At 59.3% G+C, this 20227-nt stretch overlaps 1 protein-coding gene across 6 annotated transcripts in view; it reads left to right on the forward strand.

Moving 5' to 3' along the window:
* Window positions 1-350: 350 nt before the first annotated feature.
* Window positions 351-20227, forward strand: part of HDAC7 (histone deacetylase 7) — a 36594-nt gene continuing 16717 nt past the window's right edge. The window contains exons 1-4 of one of the 6 annotated variants that reach the window (XR_009048407.1): window positions 10268-10363; window positions 16339-16389; window positions 19645-19832; window positions 19956-20046. Coding sequence is in view for 5 of the 6 variants with exons in the window: in XM_057702131.1 (XP_057558114.1) it covers window positions 10312-10363; window positions 16339-16389; window positions 19645-20046 (505 nt within the window). In the remaining variant the exon portion in view is untranslated. Of the gene's footprint in view, window positions 710-10267; window positions 10364-16338; window positions 16390-19644; window positions 20047-20227 lie in introns of those variants that run through there. The other 5 variants (XM_057702134.1, XM_057702133.1, XM_057702135.1 and 2 more) reach the window with 5 other exon arrangements.

Consider the following 20227-nt stretch of genomic DNA (forward strand, 5'->3'; position numbering starts at 1 on the left):
GCAAGTCGTGCTTGGGGCGGGGGGCGGGGGTGTCCGTCTGGAATTCCTCGCCGGGACCGGGGACTCCACGCGTGTCCCGCGGTCCCCCTGTGTCCCTGGCGGCCGGGGGGCCGCAGGCGTGTGTGCTCGGGAGCGCGGGGGTCCCTCCCTGCAGCGTGTCTGCGTAAACGACTCTGCCGCGGGTAAACATGGATGTGTGCTCGCGGACGTGGTGTCTGCGAGGGTGCGTGCGCTCAGGTATCTGGGTTTCCGGGAATTGTGCGCGGGTCGCTGCGCCGCGCGGCGGCCGGGGCTGGGCGGCGGCGCGGCGGCCGCGCGCGGCCCGGGGCCGCGTCCCACGTTCCGGGTTCGGCGCTGCCTCCCCGCGATCCGGCCGCGCGGGGTGCCCGCCGCCCGCCAGCCCGGGCGCCGCGCCGTGTCTGCGAGGTGGTGTGTCCCCGGGCCGCGAGCGCCTGCCCCCTCCCTCCCCTCCCCCTTGGCCCGCTCTCAGACTCAGATAAAGCATTTCCTTCCATTGTCATCCTACCCGGCCGGCCGGGCTGCCAGGGCCCTCCCCCTCCCGGCCCCCTCCCTTCCTCTCGCCGTCTCGCAGTCGCTCCGCAGCCTCCGGCGACCGGGGGGATGTGAGGCCGGCGCCCCAGCCCCCCCGCCCCGCCATGAGCCCCCCGCTCTGAGGGCCCCGGCCCCTGGATGCACAGCCCCGGCGCTGGTGAGTACTGGGCTGCCGCCCCTCGCCCGGCCGCCCGGCCGCCCGGCCGCCCCGCCCTGCGCGCGGCACCCAGCGCTGCCCGCCCGGGCTCGGGCTCCGGCTCGGGCTGCGGCTCGGGCTGCGGGCGGCCCCGCGGGTCCGGCCCGGCGTGCGCCCCCCGGACCGTGCCCGGCCCGCCCGGCTCCGCGGGGTTCTGGCAGGCTCCCGGCCCGGGCTGGTTCCGGGGCCGGAGGATTCGGGCCTCCCGCGGGGCGCCCACATCCGCCCGCCCCAGGGCAGCGACAGGCCCGAGGGAGGGAGTTGGAGGCCCCGGGCCGCCGGTGCGCGGGCCCGGCGTCCCATCACCCCCATTCGCGGGGAGGACGGACCGGGGGACCCGGGAGGGAGGGACGGCCGCCGCGGCCCAGGGAGGGGGCGGTGCTCCGGGGCGGAAGGTTTGGAAGCGCAGGGCAAAGGGCAGGACCCATTCAGTTGGGGCCGGGCTCTTAGCCCCGGACATCAGCGCCCCCATCCCGTGGATCCCGGCCGGCCCGTACTCCGACCCCTCCGCTGGGAGGGAGGGTCTCTGACGGCGAGCTTTCTCTGAGCACCGCGCCCCCCACCCCCACCCTGGCTCACCCATCAGGGTGAAGAGACACCTGTGCCCGAGTGAGCGGCGGAGGTGCTGGTGGGGCGCGGGAAGATGGGGACCGCAGGCTGTGTAGTGAGTGGTGGGGGACAGGATGTGTGCCCCCCAAGCCTGGGTCCTGGGGAGTGACAGCAGGCGGCAAATCTGGCAGCTGGGCTGGGCTCTGACGCCCAGAGTTTCTAGGCCTGTGGGCTGAGAGAGAGAGACCTCTGGGGCTTGCAGGCCACCCAGCTCCCCCCACCCCCATTCCTTCCCTCCCGCTGCCCAGGCTGCACATTCGGATCTGACCCCGCCAGCCCTAGGTGCTCCTCCCGCAAACTCCAGGCCATTGCCTGTCCCTGCTGGCTGTCCTGCATACCCCAGAGGCCTCCCCCTGCATCTGGACACTGGCTATCTTGCTGCTGTCCAGCCCTCCCCACACCCTCATTCACCATCTGCTTGAGGCCCACCTCTGCCTACCAGTTTCAGAGGCCCTGCCGGGGACTCAACATCTGGACTCATCAGCCTGTTCCCTGGACTTGCACCTGGATCCATGGGGACCTTCCTCAAGACCCCTGCCCAGCCACTGGGCTGAAAGAAAGGAGAATGTGACTCAGTTTCCTACCCCCTGATGGGCCACCGTGGTGGCCCATTTCTCCCCTATAGGACCCCATAGGCCAGGTCCTCCAAGTGGTTCAGGCTACCACACACTCCCTTCCTCAATACCAGCCCTCTTGGAAGCTTCTTCTCCAGCCTCTGCAGGACATCTCTTAGCTCATTGCTCAGCATCTCAACCTCCCTACTCTGTTCTCTGTTCCCTCTACCCACCTGAATTAATAAGTAATTTTCCTCTTCTGTGGAGTCACTTCTGGGGAAACTAAGGCACAAAGCAGTCTCAGTGTGTTGTTCCCAGTGAACCTGGGCTGGAACCAGGTCTTGGACCCGCTGGGACTCCTCCCCTGCTTTTAGTCCCCTGCTGTTTCTCATGCCCAGCTTGGCCAGGCTCAGAGCTGCTTCTTGGTTTAACATCTGGAATGGCCCTGGGGCAGTGTTCTCCTGAGCTCTCTGTGTTCCTTAGCTTGAGCCCGGGGGTGGGTGTCTCTCTGGTCACCAAGTCTTAAGCTGTGACCCTGAGGCTGAGAAGATGGCATGCAGGTCTTGCACTGACTGTTCCAAGAATCTAAACTGGTCACTCTGCTTGGACCGAAGCTCAGTTTCCCTATCAATCAAATCACCACAGAGGAGGAGAGGCTGACGATAAGGAGATGACTCGGTGTCCTGCGGGGGGGCTTTTACACCCCCATATCCTTCAGGAATAACGGACCCTGGCTTTCATCCTTATCTGGGAATGAGAGTTGAACTTTCTCTTTCTCCATCCTCTCCTCAATGTGTATATGAAACCCTTGGAAGTGAGAAACTCATGTGTGATGGGCATGGGGAGTGGGGACCCTCCCATAGCTGCAGGCATCCTTGCCCAAGGCAGAAGCCTGCATAACCGCCACCACCTCCTTCTCCTGGCCTTTCATTTTAGGAGCTGGTAATTTTGAAGTCGGCAGGGGTCTGAGAGAAGACGAGCTAATGCAAGGCCCAGGTCACCCAGCCAGGGAATAGCAGGCTGAGCAGGGCTGGGACCAGCTCTTCTAACTCTGCCAGTGTCCATTCTCCTGGCCTTCTCCTCCCCCGGCCTGGCTTAGGTCCTGCCCACGCCCCCATCACGCCTTGGCCCTGACCTGTCCTCAGTCAGACTTGAGACTGGGGCCTGGAGCAGGGTGTGGGGTATTGCTGGAAGCAGGGCCAGGGTAAGTCATGGGAGCTGGCATCTGTCCTCCCCAAGGCTCCGGGACTGTGCGTTTATGTGTTGGATTTGTTCACTAGATGGGGCACTTCCTCTGGGGCAGGAAGCTTTGATTTCCTGTGGTGGGGGTGCTGGTAGGATTCAGAGTGGGGGACTCAGCTCTGGGCCATCCCTGATGTTGTTGTTTGGAACCAAGAGGGGCCGAGTTTCTGCATAACGCTGCTTCCCCTAAGCCAGGGGATGAAGGAAGGAGAGCACTGGTGAGGAGGCCTAGGCTAAGGCCGGAGAAGGAGGCCAAGAAGGCAATGAGATGGGGGGCCGGGGGGGGGGAGGCGGTGGTGGGCAACACAGCAGGAAGCCTGGTCAGCAGGTGACCCTGCCGGGTATTGTGTTTCCCTGTGATGTTTCCCCCCGTTTCTGTGGCAACCTTCCCTGGGGGACCCAGGCCTTGGAGCTGCAGGAAAGTGCCCCCAGACAGCCCTTTCCTTAGAGGTCTGAGTATGAGGAGGAGTCCCGAAATCTGGCCACCTCCCTTACCATTTTGGCTCCCCAGGACCAGGGCTTGGGAATCTAGGCAAGTGGGCTGAGGGAGTCTTGGGGGAGGAGGTGGGGGTCTGGGCTGGGTGGAGGCCCTTTTGCACCTCTTGGTGGGGAAGGGGAAGAGAGGGCCTGCGGAACTTTGCGGAGTGCTCTGTGCCTCCCCTCATCCCATCTCTCCACTGCCCTCCAGAAGCTCTCCCCCTGGACGGCATGTTGCCTGGGGCAAGGGGTTGGGGGGGGGGGTGGCAGAGGCGGGAGGGATGTTTTCATCAGCAGAGCATAGCTCCTTTGGTCCTGGACCAGTTCCCAGAGGCAAAATAAATTCAGGATAGTGTCTGTTTAGTGTGGGTCAACACGTGATGGGTGTGTATGCACACCGGGTGTGTGGTGGGGGGTCTGCGTGTGTGCCCCTGGGCTGTGTATGTAGAGGTGGTGATCCCGTGGCAATTTGTGATGCACGTGGTGGCTCTTTGTTGGGTGTTTGGGGAACATGCACATGTGTAGTACAGATGTGCGTCGTCTGTAGAGTTGTGCATCCCTGCAGTTCATGGCTCTGCGTGGGGTACATGGACACGTTTTGGGGGGATGTGTGCCTGCGCAGGAGTGGCTTTTTTAATAGAAGTCCAGGTATTTGCTGGAAAGCATTTTCATCCCTCCCCAAATGCCAGCTCCTGGATCATTTGCTTTAGAGTCACCTGGGAATGTATTAAAAATAAAGATCCTCAGGCCCCATTCCAGATAGACTCAGAATCTGCAGGGGTGGGGCCCGGGAATCTGGATTTTGACACGTGCTTCAGGTGATCTGGTGCAAAGCTGTGTTTGAGGACCACCAGTCTGGGCCATCCTCTTCATTTTTTTCTTTTGAGGAAACTGAGACCCATAGAAGGTATGAGGTTTGTCCAAGGACACAGGGATATTAAGAGGAAGAACCAGGACAAAATTCAAGCCTTTCACGACCAGTCCAGGACCTACCCATGCGTCCTCTGCGTGTGCATTTGTGTACATGTCCACACTCAGCGTGATGCCATGGACCAGATGGGACTGGTGCGGATGCTTACTGGGCCTTGACCTTTTCCCTGGGGTGCCGGGCTTTCTGACCTTGCTCTTCCTGTTACATCCTGCTTCCTCCTCCCTGGGGAAATCCTGGAACTGTTGCTCGTCAGTCCTAAAAGTGATGTTGGCAACCAGAAGGCCCCCTTTACTGAGCCGGGCACTCAGCTATTTATTTACTTACTGGATGCCTACGGAGCCTTGCTGTGTGCCAGGTCCCGGGCACAGACACACGGTGAACACACAGGCAGGGCGTCTGACCTCAGGGAACTTCCACTCTAGTGGAGGAGACCGTAAAACAAGTATGCAAGTAAAGAAATGAGAATATACATCTGGTTACCCATTGTGATGAACCCCAAGAAGGAAATGAAGTGGGTGCAGTAATAGAGAATAACAAGGTGGAACTTCCTTAGATAGGGCAGCCGGGGAGGCCTGCCTGAGACGCGACATTGGTACCTGCTCCCACCTCCCCAGACTAGGAGTGAGCCCTCAGAGCTTCTGAGCCATGCTTGGCAACCGCCTGCATCCAGGTGAGGGACCTGGGCTGAGCCTGGCAGGGGACTGGAGCCCAATCGCCAGCCTTTCGCCTGGCATGGAAGACATGCCAGGAGGGGGAGCTGGACAGGGCTGCACTCCGGCTGCTGCGGCACCTGGGGGAACCGCCTCCTTCCCTTCACGGGCCGGGTCCAGGGCCCTGTGGACATGCTGTGTGCTGGGAAGGCGGCAGCCTCTCTCGAATGCCACCCCATTCCTGACCCTCCTGCCTCACCTTCCTCCCACCTCATTCCCTTCCTCCCCATCTCCCCACCCTGCACCTCCTGTGCCAAGTCCCTCCCCTCTTGGTCTAGCCTGGCTGCCTCTGTGGCCACTAGGATTTATTTACCTGGCTCAGGGATCACTGAGGAGGGGGGGCGGTCAAAGCTTAGAGAGGACCTGGGCCCTGGAAGAGAGGACACACCAGAAAGAAGGGCTGGGACAGGGCAGAGTGAGGGCCGAGGCTGGCCGAGCAGGGGGCTGGGGCAGGAGAGAGGGAGCAGAGGAGACCTTTGGCTGGGCGCTCCGGAGCCTCTCCTGGGCCCTTGGAATCTGCTTCTCAAACTGGGTGAGACTCTGAGCCGGGGGCTTGGAAGGCGTTGCGTCGGGGCAGCAGATGGCAGCTAGAAGGCAGGGCCCCCCGGTCCCCCTTGCAGTCCTACGCCTTCACCCCCCTCTCAGGAGGTTAACTTTGCATCAGCAAGCAGCCTTCAGACCCTCTCACCTCCAGCCTCTTCTCGTGGTAGGTTTTCCCTGGGGCCCCAGAGCTGTGGGCTGCAGGATGGTACGGCCCTTTCCTCAGAGAGCTGAGTATCGGAGGAGCCCTCGTGTAAGAGAAGAGGCCCCATCTGGCCTCCACCCCCCTGCCTGGACTCCTTCCACCCTGGGCCTCCTTTAGGCGGCTGGGTGCACTCACCCCGTGGACTCCTGTGTCTCCGGGGCCTTCCGCCCCGGCCGGGGAGGGGACGTCTCATGAGGAGGGCCCTGGACTACACTCACCATCCCCACCCCTTCACCAGCCACTTCCTTCTTCCCCCATGTTGCCTGCAGGGATTGGAAACCCTGGTGGGCAGAGACCTTGGGCCTTCAGGGCGAGCCTGATGCCCTGAAGGGACCCCGGGGGACCCTATCCCCCTCGGGAGTCCAGCTCATCTCCCTCCCACCCCGAGGAGGCCAGCTCCGGCTCCTGCAGTCCCCCCCACCCCCACCCCCCAGCCCTTGACGTCCCATGCCTCCCTCCCCCCCCCCCCCGCCAGGATGACAGGGAGAAGCAGGGCAGGCTGGGAGCCACAGGTTCGGAAAGAGTCGGGGTGGGGGAATTCGGCGACGGGGCTGTAACCGTCTTGTTTTGCTTGCCCCACAACCCTGCACGGGCATCCGCTGCGCCCAGGGGCGTTCAGGTTGTGGAACTGCTCTCAGAATGACAGGCTGGTGGCACCCGGCTGGGCCAGGGGGTGGGGGTGGGGTGAAGGGGGGAGCCCCAGGCAAGGGGGAGCTGGAGGGTTAAAAATAGCAGCAGCCGGTTTCGGTTAGCAAATGTGGAGGCGAGGAGCTGGAGGCGGGGCAGGCGGCAGGCCGTGTTTGCCCGCAGCTCGGGGCTGTGTTTCCCCTGGGTCCCAGGAGTGAGTCACGGCAGAGCCGCGGAGGTGCGGGCACAGCACCCCGCCCCCACCCGCACCCCCACCCCCACCGGGCGAGGGGCTGGGCGCAGGCTTCAGCTCCAGGCTTCTAAAGGGTGTGCATCTCCCTTCCAGGCCTGCAGAGCCACCGTGAGCGTTGGGCCAAGGGGATTGCATGCTAGAGGGGAAGAGACTCACCATCCTCAGACCCAGGACCTGGGTCTGAATCCCAGCTGAATGGCTGTGGGACCTCGTGCAAGGCTGCCGAGGGCTCTGAGACTCGATTTCCTAATCTTCCAAGTGGGGATTTACTCATATGCGTGTATTAACACTTGGTGGCTTGTAAGGCCGCTGACAGGTGGGAATGATCCCCTGTGACTCTGCTGTGCCCATTGGCCCAGCCTGGCAGAGGGGCCTTCCAGTGAGGGCACGGGGAGGAATGTGGCAGCATCCCTATTTCTCCTGCAAACAGCTAAGCGTAACCTTGGGCACATGGCCCTCCGTGCCTCGGTTTCTCCATCTCTGTAATATGAAAACAGTAATAGTTTCAAGCTCCTGGCGTTGCTCTCAAGATTAAAGTAAGTAAGGTTAGCCCTGTGCCCGGTGTGAAGTCAGTGCACACAGAATATTATCTCTATTATTGATGTTATTGTTCCTATTTTTGAAGGTCAGGGATAGGGAATGTTAAAGACATGAAGAACAGAAACTGGGCTCAGCCCCAGTTCACAGGAAAAACCAGGCCAAATTCACTGTTCCAGATTCCTCCACCCATAAGGGCCTGGAACAGCAGGAGTCTGTAGCCAGAAGTCACAGGGTGGACCCCTTCTCTCGTTCGCTCCCCACCCGCGACCTCTCCCAGTGAGGCAGGATGCGGGGCAGGGGGGGTGGGGTGGGGGGGACCCGAGGGCCTCACTGCCAGCTGGGGAGGGTCTGGGATGAGACCACCCCTGATGGCCCTGCTGTGAAGTAAGTACCTTGCCAGCATCTGCCGTGATGACCTTTATTTTAGCCCCTCCCTGGCAGCTTTTAAGAGGAGTATGAGGCAGAGGAGGGATGAGAGGTTCAGTGATGTCAGCAGTCTGTATTCCCAGCACAGCGGCCCTGGAAGAGGCAGGAGGCATTTCTTTCAGGAAATGATCATTATTCAGCCTGCAGGCATCCATTAAGTCAGTCCTGACTTTGTGCCCAGGCCTGTGCTAGGCCCTCTGTGTGATTCGGAAGACGCAGAGGTTGCTGAGCTGTAGATAACGCAGAACCCCAGAGGATATGTGGTCCAAGAATATCATACATGGAATCAATGAAAGCCCTGGTTCTCCCGGGCACCAGAGGTCACGTCCTGACTTTGCCACCCATTGGCAGTGCCATCTTGATATTGTGTGGGGGTACATACACATCTCGATTCTGCTTTATTATTATAGAGGCAGTCCCTGTGCATCTGTTGTAGATAATCAGACAACACAGAGGAGCAAAAATTGACGAGTAAGGAACATCCCAGTCCCGGCAATAGAAGGTCACTGCCGCAGTACCTCACCGTACACTTTACCATCTCCTGACATGCCTTTATATGTTGTGCTTTTTACCAAAACGAGACCACACCACGTAGGCCATTTTTTCAGTCACTGATCTCCACCTTCCACTACAGTAAATTTTCATCTCATGGAATTCCCAGTTGGCTAGAAATTGTCCTTCACAGCTGGTTTGTCCACGTCAGTACCCGGGACCATGCATCTGGCTGTTGAATTCCCTGAAAGCTGTGTAAGCACCCTGGCTGGATCTGTGGTCTGGAAAAACCCCAGCCAAGCGAGTCTCAAGGGCCTAGCCCTGGCCACGAAAGGGAATGGTGTCACCTGGAGAATCTACCTGACACAGCTCTGCCATCTTCCAAAAAGAACAGGCGAGATGAGTGGGATTCCGGGGCATGTTTACTGTCATGAATATTAATGTGGCATCCCTGTGAGTGCCAGCATTCATAGCTTGTTGCTATTCACGGACTCATATCCGTGATGCCGCAGGCCATGGAGCCAGCCAGGGTCTCACTGTGGCCTCCGTCTCTCCCTGCCCCAGGTCCAAGGGTGCTGATGGCCGTTTGGTTGTGTTCCTACTCCCCAGGTGCCTGCCCTGAAGATGGGTGCTCCCTTTTGCACTTGTGGGTGTGCCTCCATCCCTGCCCAAAGCCTGCCCAAGTGTGTGAGGCCTGGGCAAGAGAGGGAGAGAGAAAAAGAGAGAGAGCCTCCTCTCGCTGGGGGATTCACTCCCAAGTAGCCACTCTGTGGGTGTCTTGCTCTGGTTATGCAACCTGCACTTGAGACAGGGCTTGACAGTTTCCAGAGTGCTTCCACACAGCGCTGATGCTCCACGGTGGCCCTGGGGGTTTGCCTGTTTAGTTATACCCAGCTGGGGGCAGCTTACAGGAAATGATAAAATGGTAACGTGTACATTTAAAAAGTAGGGAAAATGTAAGATGAAAAAAGGAAGTGAAGATGGGGTCTGGGAGTGCCTCCTGGACATGAAAAGCACGTGAGGGACGCAGGCGGAGATGATCCTGTTTTTATTTTTGTTGTTTTCTGGATGGAGTTCCAGCACTGTGGGAACATGCGAGTCACGCCCAGGCCTTCAGATGCTGGGACCGCACTGGGTCCTGTGGCCCCTTGGTGGCCTCCCCTCCCCTCGGTGGGTGGGACTAGTTGTACACACCAGTGCAGTGATTATAGCTTCGGTTCTGGAGTCCCAGAAGCCTCACTTACCACCTGTGTGACCTCGGCAAGTTTCTTAACCTCTCGGAGCCTCAGTTTCCTTCCTTTGTAATGTTAGGATGGTAGCAGTACGGACCTCATGTGTCCTGAGGACCAAAGGAGATAGTACTAGTCAGACATGTAGCACAGTACCCAGTACCCAGTGAGCTTTCAGTCCATGGTTGTTGATCATTGCTAATATCACTACTTACTGATAATAATAAAATAATAGTGATGGATATTAATGTTATAGCCTAAGCTCTTCCCTGGCAGTCTCTGGAGTGGGCTGAGCGGCCTTGTGGGTGGCACAGGTGAGAGGAGCCAGGAAGGCACCTCTGGGAGGAGCAGAACTGGCGGGAGGCAGAAGCCGGGTGCACAGGGAGGCAGGGTCTGGTCAAGGAGGGCCCAGAAGCTGAGGGATCATTGAGGGCGAGGGAATGAACACGAGCCTTCGAGGGGAGAAAGGAGCGGCTCTGAGACAGCCTCAGGGCGGTGACCGTGCTTCCTGTTGGGGCAAGCGCTGGCCCTTGAGAAAGACTGGCTGGGGCTGGCGGCTCCTCCGAGGGAGCAGCTGGTCTAAGTGGGGCACCGGGGGTGGGGGAGGGGGAGGGACAAAGGCAGACGCTGACAGAAACTCCGCTCTTCTCCCCGTATGACAGATGGGGGCCCCGTCTTGACTGCTCAGGCTGTTCTGCTTACGCTAGGAAAGATGGTGGTTAGATATCATGCTGAACTTCCTATTTCAGGGATTGGCGTTCCTGGAGCGGGGGCGTGAGGGTAAGTGGGAACGTGGGTTTCTGAGGCCTTTCAGGACCTGAGAAACCCGCGGGCGGTCTGGACCGGAGGCTGGGCCTGGGGCTGGGGCAGAGATGCCGCACACGCGGAGCCAGTGGCTCTGCCCTCCCCTTCCCGCCTTCACAGAGGGCAGTCAGGGAGGACTGAGTGGTGGTCCGAGAGGCCCGGGGAGCGGGCCAGGCTTGGAGGGACTCCTGTTTTTCTTTGCCAGAGGGCAGTGAGGCTCTCCAGAGAGTGCCAGTCCCAGGAACCGCCAGCCGCTCACAGCTCAGAAGGGCCCAGCTCCCCCTGCCTCAGGGACCCGCGGCTTTCCATCTGTAAGGAGAGGCCACGGAATGGAAGGGACCTGGGGCAGGGACAAGGAGCCAGGGAGGACGCTTTCCCACCCCCAGGGAGCTCACGCTGCCGCTGCCATGGTTACGTCTGCTTCCTGTTTGATTCATCTCAAACAGCAGAAAGGGGGGTGCCGGCTCCCAGCTCGGGCCACCGCTGCGTCGGGCTGTTTACAACAGCCGCGTGTGGGATTCCCAGAAAGAGACTCCAAACCGGACATCCTGCGGCTGCAAAATACCCAGGTGTCAAGAGCTAAAAATAGCCGCCCCAGGGCCCCAGGCGCAGGGAAAGGGGCATGCTTGCTGCGGAGGCGGAGGGCCGGCCTTGCGGCCCTCACGTCCAGCCTCCTGCCTGGCGCACAGCTGCTGAGCCTGCAGAGCGGCGGCCGCCCGCCTCGGCCTGACTGGAGGCCTCTGTCTGGGCAGGCCCACGTCCCGGGCTGCTCACCTGGGAGCCTGCCCACGTCCCGGGCTGCTCACCTGGGAGCCGAGCCTCTGCCCGCCCCGCCTGCCCAGTGGACCTTGCTTTGAGACGCGAATGAGGAAGCCTCAGAGGGACTTGGGAGCATTGGAGCATCTGAAGAAGGGACACAGCAGGGCACCAGAGAGCCCGGAAGTGCCAGTGCTCCTCGGTCCCCGTCCTGTCCGTCCCTGGCCCCTATTCCCACATACAGTCCGAAATCATTTCTTGGAATCTGCAGAGTCAACAGTTGCTGTGTATAAGTAATTTGGGGGAATTGTCTTCACGGGGGCCAAAGACGGAACAGGCAGCGTCCGCCCTCTAACCTGCAGCAGGGCTGGAGTTTTCCGCTGGCTCGGGTCTCTGGGGGGCGACGTGATTTTTTGACCTTTCCCTGTGCCCAGCCGGGTCCTGCTTTTGCTGTCCACCCGCTGGCCTGTGGGAGTGGACGTGCTGGGGAGAAGCAGCAGAGAGTATCGCTTGAGAACATGGATTCTGCAGCCCAGTTGCCTGGCTTAAGTCCCAGCTCGGCCACTCTCACGTTATGTGCCTTCAGACACGTTATTTAATACTGTTGGGCCTCGGTTGACTAATCTATATAATGGGGATAAAAACAGGAATGACTTCATAGATTTGTCATGAGGGTTAGATGAATTAGCAAACATAGGACACTTAGAAGAACTCCTGGCACGTAGTAAAGTGTTAGTTTACAAGAGTTCAGACGGAAGAGGAAGAGGAGAGCCTGTGGCTGGGAGAGGCGGGATAAGAGACGAGACCGGGAACGCATCTGGGAGAAAATGGACTGTGGGAGACGAGGGGAGGGCACAGGTGGGACCAGACACTGAAATGCGTATGCCGGAGGGAGGCTGCGGACGAGTGCAGGGGCAAACAGTATAAACCACCACCGTGGTGGGAGCACCGGCCGTGGGCTCCGAGCTTCACGTGCAGCACCGCGCATCTCAGGTGACCTCTTCCCAGTCCATGTTCTTTTTTTTCTAATTAATTAACTTATTTTTTTATTGGCTGTGTCAGGTCTTTGTTGTTGCACACGGGCTTTCTCTAGTTGCGGCGAGGGCGGGCTGCTCTTCGTGCGCGGGCTCCTCATTGTGGTGGCTTCTCTTGTTGCAGAGCACCGGCTCTAGGTGCGTGGGCTTCAGTACTTGCAGCACATGGGCTCAGTAGTTGTGGCTCATGGGCTCTAGAGCACAGGTTCAATAGCTGTGGCTCGCCGGCTCTAGAGCACAGGCTCAATAGTTGTGGTGCACGGGCTTAGCTGCTCTGCGGCTTGTGGTGTCTTCCTGGGGCAGGGATCGAACCTGTGTCCCCTGCACTGGCAGGCAGATTCTTAACCGCTGTGCCACCTAGGTAGCCCCCCCAGTCCATATTCTTATCCGCTTATTTCAGAGGCTCAGCCAAGGCTTGGCCCAGGTGGCAGCGTGTCCCTGGTTGTCCCTGCCGGTCACTGAGGGAAACAGTTTGAACCTAGGTCCGTCTGGCCTCAAAGCCAGCGTCCTCCATGCTGTGGACCCTCACTTCTATGACGTCGTGGGGCAGGAGTTTCCAGCCAGCGTGCAGCCCACAGGGCTCTGGATAAATCTGAGTAATAAGCAGTTTGCTGCCAAGATAAGGAACAATGGAATTAATAAGTAGCAAGAGAATTTGTGGAAGGGAGACACAAGAACCTGTTGAAAGGGGAGTCTAGGGAAGTTCTAGGGAGTTGGGTGAGTGAGAAACTTCTGGATTCATACTTTTGGGGGCGCTTTGTTTTTAGTGTCTGCAAGTAGTATACTTTTCAATTTTTAAAACATTATGGGCTGGCTGTACATTAAACTCCTTAAAGTGAGAACCAGGTTTTATTCACTCTTCCATCCCTTCAAGACCTGAACCAATGACCTCACACAGAGGTACTTAGTACCTGCTTTGGGGATCAACTTCTTGGGTTTCCCCCCTGCACTGGTCTGGTCTGGCCTGGCTGTACCACTGACCTGCCGGGTGACCGTGACCTAGCGCCTTCGCCTCTCTCTTTCCCTGTCTGGGAAGTGAGAGTGTTGGCCTGCACAATCTCTAAAGCCCCATCAGCTCCTAAGGTACACTGTGCAGTCCTCACTCTGTGTCAGAGTCAGGCGACCGCGATGTTCTTTCTTCTGTTTATTTATCCCTGGACCTTCCTGAAGGCATTTCACTCCCCCCCAGCTTTGTTGTCTCTGCCAGCCCCCCGCAGAATCAAGCTTTGTCCACCATGTCAGGAGAAGCAGACCTGAGTTGAGTGGTGGGGGGGGCAGGGGGCGCGGGGAGTAGAGGGAGTCAACCCTAGACCCAGGCTTGACCCTCTTGCTCCTGCCTGCTTTCCTCTGCCTGCAGGACCTGAGTCTTCCTGCTCCTCCTTTTTCAGCTCCTCAGGAGACAAGGGAGGGGGACACAGCCTTGACAAAGACAGTGGAGGCCTTAGGAGGGGACTTGTGGGTGACGGTGCTCCTGGGGAAGCCCTCCCCTGACGCAGGGCTGGCAGCTCCGGGAGAGCAGGTGGTCAGGCCGGGCTTGGGTTTCCAGTCTCATCTGCCGGGCAGCTAAGGGCCCGGGGCAACAAGGGAGGAGCGGGAGGCCAGCTTGTACAGGTGCACAGGGGACAGAAGAGCAGCATTTGTGTCTGCCCTGGAGGTTGTTGAGGGCCAGGGTGGACCCAATGGAGTGGGATCTCTGGGTAAGATCAGGTGTCTGGTTGGGGAAGGTGACTTGGTAGGAACCTCAGCACCAGGTAAACTGCCCCTTCAGCCTGACTGCAGTTGCTTCCAAAGAAGGTAGAAATAGGGGGATAGCCAGGATTCCAGAAATGAGAGCTCTCCACCTAGGCCAGGAGCTGTGTGGAGAAGGGGTCCAGACCTATGCAGTGTTTTCTGTCCCTCAGGTCCATTCGCTCCTGATTTAATTTCAGTCTGACCCCAAATTAGTGGTAACAGCGCTCTGAGAGGGGCTGATGAGAAGAGGGGTCCGCAAACTCATCCCCAAGCCTGGGATGCCAAATAGTCACTTTCTGGTTTCAGTTCAGCCACTGGCTGGGTGCCTTTAGATACTTTCCTCTCTCTGGGACACAGGAGAGCTGTCCCCCAGATCTTATCTCTGTTGCTCTGGGCTCTTCTGAACCCGAAGGCTCTCAGCACGGACCCAGGGGGTTGGGGGAGAAGCAGAACTTTCTCGAGACCTTGCTTTTGGAAGTTGCCCCTGTTGGCAACACACACACACACACACACACACACACACACACACACACACCTTTTCTGAACAGAGTTTGTATCATAGATCATCACCACAGAACATCCCTTTTGGGATCCGTAACAAACACTACAGAGTTCAGGGCCATTAGTTTTTGTCCTATACAGAGGGTGCATGGTGTCCGGAATCTGTGGTTACCAGGGGAGCGGGGCACAGAGAAGCTGGCAGGGACCGAGGGAGGTAGGGGGGCACTTCCGGCAGGCAGGGACTGGAGGTGCAGAACTCCAGGCCAGGCACGGTCTCTGGGCGTGCATCCGGGAGCCTAGTTCAGAAACCTCTCTTGGAGGACCAGGTCCTGCAGAAGAAAGGGGAGGTCCTAAGAGAGTCCAGGGTGGGGGGCTACCACCTCCTGGGGAGGTGAGGCTGTCTCCCACACTCCTGTTCCTTGAGGCTCACAAACCTTGAGAAATATGCAGGCCATGACCTAGGCAGGGGGCCAGGAGCGCGTCATCGTGTTCGAGTCACCAGGTCCTAACAGAGCCTGCCGTGTGCCCAGCAAGGTGTTAGGAGCGGATGGGCATGGCTTACCTGGGACACCGCAGAGACTCTGATTAATGGAGCGTCGAGGTGGTGGGTGCTGTGGGAGGCGAGGCGAGGGGAGGTCAGGGTAAGCTTCATGAGGAGATGGGCTTGGCCTGGACTTCCAAGGGTGGCCAGCATTTGGATAGGTGGAGCGGCATTTTCCTCCCAAATGTCGTCATCCGAAGCACGGGGCACTCGTGTCGGAGGGCAGTTGGCGGGAGTCTCTCTGTGCCCAGAGTTGCCCCCTTCCCCAGAGGCTCCTGCCTGCGGGGACGTCTCCTTTTCCAGTTTCTGGAAGAGGACTGGGGCTGCCGCTTCGGCAACAGAGCAGCACCTGCCAGTTGTCCTTCAGAAAATCTGCCCCAAGTCTGGCCTGAGGAGGGCTTCTGTATGTCCACCACATGCCCCTCCAGGAGGCCTCCAGTCTCCCGGCTCCATCCCCTTCGTCCTGAGTTGGGACAGCAGGAGGGAAAGGTGGCCTCAAGACTCAGCGCCGTCTGTCCCCACCCCAGGCGGCCCCTGGGCTCCCCAGATCTCCGCTGCTGACAGCGCCAGCCCTACCGTGGGGTTCCATGGCTTCTGAATGGGATGGGGGGCCCTGGGCCGAGCCTAGGAGCCTGGGAGAGGTGGCCATCTCCAGAAGGAGAGACTTCTTTTTCAGGTTATCCACGAAAAAGGTTGAATGGTTCTCTTCTCTGGGGGCACAGAGGCTCAGGACCCAGGACAGGGCAGCAGAAGGAAAGGGGTTCCTACTGCGGGGCCCTCAAGCTATGAGTTCCAGATCCGCCGCGTCACAGCTCCCAGCAGATCTGACTTGACCTGCAGGCCGCGACCCAGTCCCTCCCCAACTCTGGAAGCCTCAGAGGGGGCCCTAGCTCCCCTTTTAGGCCTGCTCCCCTCTTCCCACCATGTCCCTCCTGGCATCCTTAGTGCAGTCTCACCAGCCGTGCTCTTCCACCTCCCCTCCCCGCCCTCTTCTTCCCCTTGGGGCTACAGGAGCCTGGTGTGGCAGCCCAGGGGAGATTGTATCTGAGCACATCGGGGGGGCTGAGGGTAACGGTCGGGTAACCTGGGGCCTCCTGAGTTTCTTGCTGTGGACTGAGCTCCCGCAGAGCGAGATACCTGAGCCGCTTGATAGATAGGGGGAGGAAGATGGAGCTGGGGATCGCTCTCAAGGGGCATGGGAGTTTGAGGAAAGGAATGGGGTGGGGTCTTTTGGGTTAGCTTCTGGGGTTGGGTTTTGGATCACTCGGGCTGGACTGGGGCCTCCTGGACCGGCAGGCAGCCTGCCTGGCTTGGCCCTCTCTTCTCCTCCCCCTCCCCTCCCCCTCCCGGCAGCCACTTCACTCCATCTCTCTCTCTTCTCTCTACAGATGGGACCCAGGTGAGCCCGGGTGCCCACCGCCCCAGCCCCCCTGGCACAGGTAAGGGCGGGCCTGAGGGAGAATGTGGTTGGGAGTGGAAGATGAGGCTGGAAAGGACAGAGGAGGGGCGGGGAGCCGAGGGCAGTTCAGCAGGGCCGCCGGCTGGTCGGCCAGAGAGTTGGGAGGTTTGGGTTCTGGGGGAGGGGGCGAAGTTGGGATTTCGTGGGGAAGGGGTGAGGGGGTGCTAAGAGAGTCAGCCCTGGATCCAGGCTGGCCCCAGAGCTGGGAAGCACAACAGGAAAAGGAAAGGCAGGATGCTCTTCGTGTGCGTGCTGGTGCGGTGAAACAGGAAGGCAAGTAGGAAGCTAATGTTTATGCTCAGACCCCTGCCTCGGGGGCTCCGGGTGAGGCAGTGTGTTCGCATTTGCAGGCTCTGCAGTCCTCACAGCAGCCTTTGCAGGATGGGAAGGTGCCTCGTGCTGCTCGGGTGGGAAGGAGAGGACCCGTCTCTGTGGTTCTCTCACCATTCCTTGCCCCTGCTGCTGTTAGGCTGTTCTGGGCAAGGAGGGAGTGGACATCCATGGTTTAGGACGTGCCTATGGGGCAGGGGAGGGGGCCGGACTGGATGAGGGCGGCCCTTTCCTTAACTTCAGCCAGATCCACTGAGGGCCTACTGGGTGCAAGGTACACACCTGACACCCAACCTATGCAGGGAGAAAGGAAGTCCGCTATTCTCTTTGCTTCAGTCCTAGCTGTCAGAAGCTTATAGGCAGGTGGGGAAACAACATGCACAAGTAAAAAAGAGCAGTAATAGGAGAATGCAATACGTGACCAGTGCCAAAGGAGGGGGCAGCTGATTAAGGAGTTTGTCCATCCATTCAAGAAACATTAAGTTCACCACCTACTGTTGTTCAGTCCTCCTAGTTGTGTAATTCTCTTAAAATTTAAAGACAGACATTGGAAAAAGAAAAAGAAACATTAATGAACCCCATCTCTGTGCCAGTGCACAGAAAACATAGAGATTTAGTCATCGATTCAAACAGTATTTATTGGGTGCCTGTCGCTTGCTAGGTACTGTTCTAGGTGCTGGGATAGTGAGCAGTGAGCAAAACCAAGTCCCTGCCCTTGGAGCTTAACTCAGGTTTGGTTCCTGCCTGGGCGGTGCTTTCAGGGCACAGAACCGCCAGGGTGATGGAAATCCAGAGGAAGGCTTGACGCGGGGCACCGGGCTGGGTCCAGGAAAGAGAGAAGACTCCAGCTGGGCTTGGAAGTCAGAGTAGGATCTGGAAAAGTAGAACTGAGGGGTGAGGACAGCATGAGCAGGGGGACTTTGTGAGCAAAAGCTCAGAGAACAGAAGGTACGTGGGCTGTGACGGGGCGGGAGCTGATGGGTGAGGTGGGGGGTCCACGTTCAAATGTGGGAGAAAAAGCTGAGAGAAGCTGGCTTAGCATCAGATCACGGAGACCCCCCAAATGCTAAGTCACCCCAAGAGGCGTTCCCAGGGTTGCAGGCAGAGCCTCTCCCCTGTTCCCAGCAGCCTTCTGCTCTGGAGGCTGAGGCAGTGCTGGGAGAGAGGGACGGGGCCGCTCCCCATCTGTATGGCTGAAGCTGCTGGCCGCAAGTCTGGGTGGTCTGCCATGGGTGCCCTGAGGGCCCTACTGCATCACCAGGGAAGTCACCCCAGGAAGCCAGGTCACCTGACGTGGGAAGACTGAGACCTTCCTGAGGCAGGAGTACAATGGCATTAGAGGCCCAGACTCAACCAGATTGAGAATTGGGGTCCCTGGGTAGACACATGAACAGGAGATGGGAACATCAAAGCGGTGCATTGCCTGCTCTTGGCCATATCGGGTGCCCAGCCACCCACTCTGTTCTCTTGACATCCGGAGTCACGTGGGCACCTCCCTGCTCTGCTCCTCTCTTGTCTCCATCTCGTGGTGAGAGCAGATACCGCTCAGTGGCCACCTACTGCAAGGCCCTCTGCCTTTGCCCAGTGAGAAACCCCTCTGGGGGGTGGGGCGAGGGAGCGCCTTCTTGAAAGTCAGTGGGAAAACGGAACCAGAACACTGGCCTCAGCAGGACGGAACCTGAGCTCCCTGTGCCCCGAGCTGTGTGGCCTTGGCCAGGTCCCTTCACCTGAGCCTCAGTTTTCTCATTTGGGAATAGTAACAACTACCTCCCAGGGCCTACAGGGGTGATGAGGTAAAAGGGTCTGCGGTGAGTGTGCACATATGCTATGGATGTTACAGTAATGGTCAAGTTGGGCCCGGAGGCCACGTTTCCTGACTCCCCAGCTGGTCTTTGCCAAAGTGCCCTCCAGTCCTGCTCAGCTCAGGCCCCGAGGACGGCCTGTGGCTGCCCCCGCGGGGGAGGCCCGCATTGGACAAGCTGAAGGAAGCCTCTCCAGAAAGGTTTCCCCGCCTGTGTGCTCTGTGCGAGGGCCCCTGCTCGCAGACCCACCTGCTTCCCCTCCTCCAGGAGAACTGTCCACCTCTGAGCACCTCGGAATGTCTCGCAGCTGAGCCCAGCCTGGCCCTGCCGGCGGTGCTGGCATCAGACCTGGGCTGGCAGCTCGTTGTAAACAGCCCCCGCTTCCACAGCCTTGGCAGGGTGCTCCTGGCAGGGGTGCAGGGGACGCTGGAGAAGAGGCAGCTGAAGCTGCTGTCCTCTCCATGCCAGGCCCAGAGCTGGCGTGAGGGTCCCCGGGAGCACGCTCCTTGGGCACGTGGGCTGCACAGGCCCAGGGTGCAGGCCAGGGCGGGCTGTGGGTTGGAGGCCCCTCTTCTTTATCCTATGGCCTGGCATAGAGTAGGGAGGGCCGAGAGGGCTTGGGACACCCTTTGGGGTGGGAGGCTGAACAAAGGGGACTGCCTGTCCGATTGCTCTGTCTTTGAGCACAGCTCATCCGAGGGTAGCTGGACCCAAGCATCCTTCCAGGGTGGGAAGAAGGGAGGGAGAGGTCAGGGACCAGAATGTATCACTAAAGAGCCCTCAGCCCATCTCTAAATCCCTACAGCCCCCAATCCTGGCCTGGACAGACAACATATTTAGTGGAAAACTCTACGCTTGGAGTCAGAAGGCTCAATCCAAACAGCACCAGCGATAGACTAACTGCGTAGTTTATGTGACCTCCTTTCTCACGGGTGAAACAGAATTGAAAATACCTACCCTGCAGGACTGTGGTGAGGGTGCAGTGAGGAAAAGGCCCCTGGAGGGTGTTTTGCCATCGTCAAGTGAATCCGAAGGAGGCTGATTAGGTAACCGCGCACCTGCAGAATTTTCTGGCTGACCCTGTCCTCTCTCTGTGTCCTCAGGCTGCCCCAGGCCCCACGCAAACACGCCAGGCCCTCAGCCCCAGCCCATGGACCTGCGGGTGGGCCAGCGGCCTCCGGTGGAGCCCCCGCCGGAGCCCACGCTGCTGGCCCTGCAGCACCCCCAGCGCCTGCACCACCACCTCTTCCTGGCGGGCCTGCAGCCCCAGCGCTCGGCAGAGCCCATGAGGGTAAAGATACCGCTCTCCATGCACAAGGCAGCCTCGAGCTCACACCCGGCCCCCCTCCCTCCCTCCAGCCTCCCCAGACCCTCACCTCCTCGTCCCTTCCTGGGCGGCTGGCCCTCCCCACAGCTCACAATGGACACGCCGATGCCCGAGTTGCAGGTGGGGCAGCAGGAGCAAGAGCTGCGGCAGCTTCTCAATAAGGACAAAAGCAAGCGAAGTAAGGACGGAGGCCGCCCCAGATGGCGTCCACAGCTCCCTGTGTGGGGATGGGAGGGGGGAATGCCAGCCCGGGTCCCCCTCTGCGTGCCAGGCACCGCAGGTGCATGTAGGTAGGGGTGAGGGGGGACTCGTAGGCTTCACGGAAGGGGTGGGGCCTCAGGCTTGTCTCTTGCCTGAGG

This window comes from Hippopotamus amphibius, chromosome 12 (genome assembly GCF_030028045.1).
Source record: "Hippopotamus amphibius kiboko isolate mHipAmp2 chromosome 12, mHipAmp2.hap2, whole genome shotgun sequence".
In the NCBI taxonomy this organism is placed as follows: domain Eukaryota; kingdom Metazoa; phylum Chordata; class Mammalia; order Artiodactyla; family Hippopotamidae; genus Hippopotamus; species Hippopotamus amphibius.